Source organism: Galeopterus variegatus, unplaced genomic scaffold (assembly GCF_000696425.1).
Source record: "Galeopterus variegatus unplaced genomic scaffold, G_variegatus-3.0.2 Scaffold692, whole genome shotgun sequence".
NCBI classification, from domain to species: domain Eukaryota; kingdom Metazoa; phylum Chordata; class Mammalia; order Dermoptera; family Cynocephalidae; genus Galeopterus; species Galeopterus variegatus.
Window position 1 is genome coordinate 118,322 of NW_007726803.1, and position 8,487 is coordinate 126,808.

At 35.5% G+C, this 8,487-nt stretch overlaps 1 protein-coding gene across 2 annotated transcripts in view; it reads right to left on the reverse strand.

Moving 5' to 3' along the window:
• SLK (STE20-like kinase) overlaps positions 1 to 8,487 on the reverse strand; it is a 56,501-nt gene continuing 48,014 nt past the window's right edge. For both annotated transcript variants that reach the window (XM_008571497.1, XM_008571496.1), the window contains 6 exons: positions 7,600 to 7,729; positions 6,644 to 6,768; positions 5,923 to 6,111; positions 5,237 to 5,362; positions 4,088 to 4,201; positions 1 to 349 (listed from right to left, as the gene is read on the reverse strand). In XM_008571497.1, the coding sequence (XP_008569719.1) occupies positions 203 to 349; positions 4,088 to 4,201; positions 5,237 to 5,362; positions 5,923 to 6,111; positions 6,644 to 6,768; positions 7,600 to 7,729 (831 nt within the window). In that variant the 3' untranslated portion in view covers positions 1 to 202. The remainder of the gene's footprint in view (positions 350 to 4,087; positions 4,202 to 5,236; positions 5,363 to 5,922; positions 6,112 to 6,643; positions 6,769 to 7,599; positions 7,730 to 8,487) is intronic.

Genomic DNA, 8,487 nt, shown 5'->3' on the forward strand with positions numbered 1-8,487 from the left:
AACATGGCCTAGCATCTATCTGTCTTAGTTTGTTTTCCCTTCATCTTTGCTTTTTAAAAAAAACCCCAACATAAAAAAACACCTAGAAGGTGAGGCAGGTGATTGTCTCCATGAGCTATTTGATACAGAGTGTGGCAGAAGATGAAGAGAATAGAATGATATATTTAAAAAGCCAAACCCAATCAAAGAATGCTTCCCATTGTTATGATCCAGTGGAATGCAAGCTGGGAATAGGATAGAATTTGGAAATCCGGCTCTGTGCTGATGGGTTAAGGCATTCAGACTCCCCAGTCATTTTAAAGAACACTTCCTGCTCCTGCAGTTTCCTGGCAAACTCTTCTTCCAGTGTCTTTAAAAGGAAGGCAAAAAGAAATTATGTGCTGGTTTTATATATAGAATTTACTCTAACAGCCAAAATAAAAATACTTGCCCAAACACTCTCTGCAAAGGAAGACACGACTGCTCAATAGTTAAGAACACAAGCTTTGCACAGTCCTAGGTTCAATCAAGTCTCACCTCAGCCATATGAATAAATAATTTGGGTTAATTACTTAAATTCTCTATATTACAGAATCATTTAATTCCTATAATGTAAAATAGTGATAATACCACTTACCTCATTGATTTGTTATGAGATAATGATGTACTTAACATATAGTAGGCACTCCAATAGATGGTGCCTATTATTACTGTCTCTCTCACATAGCGCTTCCCATTTTCTACTTTTTATTTTCATTATTGATGTACAAGTCTTTCCTTCCATACTACACTATAAGCTGTTGAAAGGTAAGACCTAAACCAGATTCATCTTTACATCCCCATACTACAGAGCAAAAATAAGTGTTGGATAAATATCTGAGATATTGTTGTGATCTGAATGTTTATGGCCCCCTAAAATTCATATGTTGAAACCTAATCCCTAATGTGCTGGTTTTAGGAGATGGGGCCTTTGGGAGGTGATTATGTCACAAATGTGGAGCTCTCGTGAGTGACATTAGTGCTCTCATAAGGGGCTGAAGAGAGAGTTCTTCCCCTTCCACCATGTGAGGATGCAGTGAGAAGTGAGCAGTCTGTAAGCCAAAGATGGCCCTCACCAGAACCTGACCATGCTAGCACCCTAATCCCAGACTTCCCAGCCTCCAGTTTATGGTATTTTTAATAGCAGCCTGAATGAACTAAGGCAGACATCAATGACTTTGTGGACAAGTGATTCAGGGATAAGTGCTGTTACACAGGTACAAACAAAGTATAGGAAAAGACGGAAGGATGAAGGAAGGTGTTTCAGAAGAGGTAAAACATGAGCTAAGTCTTGAAAGAAAGATAAGAATTTGATAGGCAGGATGGGGAAGGCATGCCACACAGAGGGAGCTAAAACAACAGCACAAAGGCAGGAAACTGAGGAGTTGGGATAAGGAATAGTGATTATACCCAATGCTAAAACATGGACTGGGAAAAAAGTGGCTAATGGGAGATTAAGATAGAAAGGTTGATTGTGGCCCAACTCTGGCACTATGTGAAGACCTCTAAGTCAAATTAAGACATTCATATTTTATTCTGATGGAACTGAAGATTTATCAACACCACTATGATAGTATCAGAGATTTTGTTGTTGTTGTTGTTTTTAAAAGGTGACCAGTAAGGGGATCTTAACCCTTGACTTGGTGTTGTCAGCACCACGCTCTCCCAAGTGAGCTAACCAGCCATCCCTATATAGGGATCCAAACCCGTGGCCTTGGTGTTATCAGCACCACACTCTCCCAAGTGAGCCACGGGCCAGCCCAGTATCAGAGATGTTTTTAAGGATAAATTCTGTGGTGAGGGCAAGTAGGCAGAAAGGAAAGATAACTAGAGACCAGAAGGCCCCTTAACACACTAACGAACAATTTAAGCAAATAGTAGGATAGCAATGGGAAAGAGAAAAGAAATACTATGAAAAGAGAGTCAAAAATTAGTTGGCATCTCACTGAATGTGGGTGTGAGAGAAATGAAGAGCCCAGATGTCAACTGAGAGAACAGGAGTACAGAGAACACCTGGGGCCGGGTGGGACTGCAGGGAGAGTGGAGAGGAGAGATGGAGAGGAAGGAAAAATGATGTTGAGTTTGGTCTTATCTCCACTGAGTTTACATTCTTTAGTCAACATTCAACAGGTTTTGATTATTTACAACATACGAGGAACTGTTCTAGAAGCTGGGTATACACAGTGAACAAAAAAATAATGTCCCTTCTTTTAAAGAGCTTATATTCTCACAGGAGAAGACAAACAATAAACAGATATGTCTCGTAGTGATGAATGTTATAAAGAAAAACAAAGAAAGAAGAGGGTATACAGAATGTCTGAGGTATGCATGGGGGCTATTTTATACATAGTGATCAAAATAAGGAAACAATAATGAAATAATATTTGAACAGAGGCCTGAATGAAATGAAGAGGAATAGAATACCCATTAGAAAATGGGAGTTTAGAGCTCAAATTGATAATAAAAAAAACCAATAAAAAATAATAGCAATAAAACCATCCATTGAACCTGACTATGGCTCAGGTACTGGGATAAGTGCCATACACATATCACATTGTTTTAAACTTTCTTAACAATCCCAATTAGGTAGGCAGCATCACCCTCATTTTACAAATGAGAAAAACTGGGGCCTAAAAATGTTAAGTGACAAAATTAATCAGTAAGTGTCAGCACTGAGATTTGAATCGACACCTTACAAACTTTAGAGTTTGTACTCTATTCAAACCTTACTATTCAAGTTTTGGAATTGTCTTTAAATATTGTTTTTAAATATGCAATGGCTTTTAAATATATACAAGGTCATCAAGGTAAAGAACAGAAATAAAGGTGTAAAACTAGAAATGTTCACTTATCAGGTGACTGGAAGACAAAGAAAAGGTGATGAAGAACGGAGTATGAACAGAGCTATGTTCGGAGTCTGGCAAGAAGAGAATTTTAATAAGAACAGTTAGATAAGGCCCTAGGATTTGGTTATTAGCAACTCACTTGTGACCACTGTCAGCAATTTCAACCAAGGAGTTTGAGATGGAAGCTTGACTGCAAGAAGGTAAAAAGAGACACTGGAGAAAGGCACTTTTCACTGCTTACCTCCCGTACCTTTTCAATTCTGAACTACATGAATGCATTACCTACTCAAAAAATTTAACAACAAATGAAATTTAAATTTAAAAGCCACGCCATAAACTGAGTCATTCAAATGATTGATTCATTTCACTTTCTCTGGAAACTTCTGGCACATAAAAGGGGCTAAATATTTCCTTGACTGATTGATTGGATTAATGGAAGATAGGAATGTTTGAAATATATAGCAGGCAGGAAGCCCAAAAGAAAACAAAGGTTTAAGCTTGATGGTTAGCAAAGGGATAGGGATTATATAGTGATAGCAAAAACAGAGTTGAAATGATTAACCAATGAGACCAGGCTAGCAAGGAGTCAAGCCCAAACAAGGGAAATGAAAGGAGGAAGGGAAGCCATGCCTATTTTACTAGATGTTAAATTTACATAGCATACGAGGGCCTTGTAGTCTGGCTCCAGTCGACCTGCCCAGATTCAGCTGCCATCACTTCCTTTCTTCCTTTTCTCCCTCCCTAACGCCTACACACATAGGCACACTTCCCCAATGCTCCAATGACAGGGAACTATTTGCAATTCTCTGTACACATCATTTTCACTCATCCTCTTGTCTTTATTTAAATTGCTCCATTCCACCTCAATGTCCATCTGCCTAGCAGGCTCTTACTCTCCTTCAAGCCTCACTTGGCTTACAAGGCACCTCCTCTCTAAAGCCTCCCTGACTTTCCCAGGCAGATTTAAGCACCACTCCTTCTTTGCTTATAAATTCTGTTTCCTTCCCCTGTATCTTCTACTTACCTCCTTCAGAGTAATAATACTACCAATTTGAAACTGCCTGTCACTAGATTCTGAAACTTTCGGGGACAGGGGCTTTGTTTTTTCATTTCTGCACCTCCTGTCCCTGACACTACACCTGACACATAGTGAGTAAAGAGCCAATAGGCAGGTGGATGGATGAGTACAAACATATCATTTTAATTAAAGCTTTTAAAATTACCTTCTTCCTTGGTCTCAATTTCTCTCTCCACTCTTTTAATTCTTGGCTGTGTTCCTCATCTAACTCCTTTAATTTCTGTGTCTCATGCTCAACCAAGAGGTGGCATTTTTCATTCTGAAAATAAAGTTTGGATTAAAAGAATTTCAATAAACTAAGCAATTTTTCACAAATAAAATTACCTTCCAACATAATAAATTTACTCATCAAACATCAAGCTATTACTGACCCTCTAAAAACCAAGGGTCAAGAATTATGAAATGAGTCATAGCATCAATTTTTGCAAGTTTAGAAGCTAGATCTGTTACCATACCATATAAAAAGAACTTAAATAGAAAGAATTAGTTTGAGCCTTTGTTTTTGCTTTCTAAGAATGTCTGCCCACAAAACTGACACTTCAGAAGGCAGACTGCCTACATTTTACCCACTGGCACCAAAATGTGGGATTAGGAACTATAGTATTCTACTCTAGTAAATTAAGCAAACATACAGAGTATCCACACTGTATACACTACTACGAAATTCTAAACATTTTAGGCTACATACTAGATGGGCTGCACACTCCAAATAAGGTCTAAAATTAGCCCTCTCTAAAGAAACCTTTATATTTCTCAGGAAAAGAATTCTTGCATATTTATCACTTTTTTCAAAAACCTAAAAGAAAATCAACTATTTTTCCCAGAATGGAAAAGAAATTTTAAATTCAGAACCTGACAACAAAACTGACTACATCATTTTGAAACTTTGCACGTCTTTTGCACATATTTTTTTTCTTTTTTTGGAGGGGTGGGGTGAAGCACAGTTGGCTGGTATAGGGATCAAACCCTGGACCTTGGTGTTACCAGCACTATAGTCTAACCAACCGAGCTAACCAGACAGCCTATCAATATATCAATATTGTTTTTGAAAGTCTCAATCTCTTAGGTTATAACTTAGCTTCCTGTTTATATTAATCATGGTTATACAAAATCTAAACAAGTGTCTTTGACACTAAAATGATTTTCATTTGTGTCTATACAGGAAACACAACCTTTAAATCCCAGCATTCTCCAAAGTAATGTGCCATTTTCTCTGGTTAACTTTTTTTCTCAAAACCAGCCACATGTACTACCCATCTATTACAAGCTTTGCTGCCACACTGCTGTATCTAACCTGTAGTTGATGCAGTTCTCGGACGTTGGCTTCACACTGCAACTGAAGATCTCGCATTTGATTTTCATGTTTTTGATGCTGAGCCATTCTCTCATTTTTCTGCCTCTTTTCTTCTTGTGCAGCAAACTATAAATAAGAAAAAAAAGTAAGTTATGGTTAACAAGCAATGTAATTTCTACATATTCTGAAGGTGTAATTAAGGAATTTAATAAAACTTAAAAGTACAATAAACTAAAGCTGCAAATAATAATATGCTGTGACTCAAAACTGGAGTCTACATCATGGCTTTGGAACAGAAAGGGGACTTCTGATTAAAACCTTGACCCTCCTATCTGTTAGTGACCTCAATTAATTTGTGTATGGGACCTGTGACTGCGGAAGTATCACAGTGAGATCCCATTTTAACTTAAAAAGCTGTCCAAGTCACCTCATTCCCAAGATTGATCTCAGGACCAGTCTAGCCCAGGATCTGGTGGGGAATATATGAGGGAGGGCTTTGCCCCGTGACCACAACCCTGGGATGAAATAAGTTGGTGTATGCCATTATCTAGAGACAGCCCATAGAGTTAAAGTGAACATCAACACACCAAGGTGGCTCTAAATGTTTACAAAACAATTATATGGCACTTCTAAAGGCCATTCACATTTTAAAACCTGAAAGAGAAGACAGTACTTTGCTTACTTACCTGTTTAATTTTGTCACGATCCTGATCTGGTGTGGCTGTTGAGTTAATTCTCAAACTTTTCTTAAACATGGCCATCCGAGTCTTGGCTTCACTGCGCTGAATCTTGGGCAATCTTGCTCTTTCTTGAGTCTGTCTGTTTTTCATTTCCTCAATAAGTCGTTGATTGTAACGCTGCATTTGTTCTGTTTCCTAAGAAAGTTTTAAACAGACTCCTGTAATGCAGATATAACTTAATATTCAATATCCACACGTATGTTCAAACATATCATTTTATTGTTTCCCATAACTACTCTCTCCCTTGTTGCATAGTGACCAGAAAAATATTAAGCAAAAAATAATTTATAAGAAAACAAAGTTATTAGTAACAAGCCTTAAATTAAAACTCTCTTTTACTAAGTTCAAAGAGTCCATATTTTTAATTTACTTGAACCACAATTGGAGCCAAAATAGCTACCTTCAAAAGATAAGATGAAGATTACAATGTATAAGAAATCTTTAAGCATTGTAATTAGTTACCTTCCTTGTAATTTGTAGAAAAGAAGTTTGTAATCATGATCAAGATACAATCGATTACTTCAAACTTCATCAAAAAAATTTTAGGATAAAAGAAAGACAGAATGGAAATCTAAAACTAATTCTCTAAGAAATATAAGCTTCAAAACTGCATAGCTTCACAAACTTTAAAATTAACCAAAAAAAATGAAGTTTTCCTTTCAATAACCTTCTCATGGCGCTTAAGTAGCTGATGCCTTTGCATGAAATACTGATCTTTAAGTTGCTGTTTGAGCAGCTGGTGTTTTTCTTGTAAGTGTCGTTCTTCAAGCTCCCAAATTGCAGCTTCTCGGGCTAGAAGAAGACAGCAATTTTCATAATGTCACTTTGCTCTTTTTACTAACATACTTTGCTCTTCACTTAATATTTACATAAAAATGTCCTATATATATTAACTTATACACACACACTGACATTCTGAGCTATCAATAAAATTTCACCAGTTTAAAGATAGTATCTATTACCACTTTCCATTCTGTTCTAATATTCTATGAGAATGTCCTACTCTGAAAACCAAAATTCCATTTAATCATCTTAACAAGAAAGAAAAAAATCTAAGCTAATTTGTTAAGGGAAATGAGTAATGAAAATCCCATTCTATCATGTAGCCATTAAATATACCAACAATTATGAGGCATAATGAGTACACAAAATTACTCATATATATTTCTATCATCATCTGGACAAGATGTTTTAAGGATTATAGTGTTATGTTTACTTCTACTGTCATAAAAGAATTCCATATCTTGCAGTGTTTCTTAATTTTAAATAAGTTTTTTTCCTCTTATTTACCACAAGTTTATCTTTCCCTTTACCACCCTAGTAAAGCATTCAAATGTTTTCCAAAATATATCCCAGCAATGCTTTTGAGCATTTACACACACATATATATATACATACACTGTATATATTTATATACACTATATATGTACATTTATATACAATCACTTTATATACACACACATGCTGCAGAATTTCATTTACCTCTCATTTGAGCATTTACACACACATATATATATACATACACTGTATATATTTATATACACATATATTTATATACACTATATATATACATTTATATACAATCACTTTATATACACACACATGCTGCAGAATTTCATTTACCTCTCATGAGCTGTTGTTTGTTGTTCAGGCACTCTCTTTCAATATTGGCTAATTCTGCCTTCTGTTGTTGGATGATCTTTTTCAAAGAGCCATCTAATTCTTGTTGTTGCTTCTGAACAAATTCTTGCTCCTATTAGACACAGTTAACCATCAGTTAATTAGTATCTACTGAGCTAAACATCTATTTATCTATATGACTGTATATATTAGTGGTTAACAAGATTTCTAAGCCAAGTTTGCAAAGTTAGCTGGATTTAAAAATCACCAAAATTATATAGAGTATGTATATAATATAAATGTATTGGTCACCCAATTCAACCCCAGAAAAAAGTATTAGAATACATAACATTCTAAACTCACTACTGAGAAATCATACACACAAAGAAGCTTATATCCTACTCATAATTAAAATGCCCTATTTTACTAGCATCTTTGGGAAAATAACAAATTCACAGCCTCTAAAATTGACTATTCATTCCACTATGGTGTGACTAAAATAAGAATAAACAAGAAATGCCCTTTAGGAAGAAAGGCAATAAAGAGCTCATAAGTAAAACAGATATCAGAATTTTAAGCTCTTTATTTTTTTAAGAAATAAAGAGTTAGGAAGAAATACCATGGGTATAGTAACAGAGGAAAATAATTTCTGTATCTACAGCTTGTGCCTGAAAAGAAGAATAGGTTGAGGACTTATTGAGAAATAATGTATTGCTGGAAAAATGTAAACTAGGAACAAAAGAGTTACATATTATAAATCTATAAACAAAATTCATATAATCACAGAATCCTACCAACATGTTTGGGGTGCATTAATTCATTCAACAAATATTTACTGAGTACATACTATTTTCCCAAATGCCAAATTTATTCTTTAAAAAAAAAAAAAAA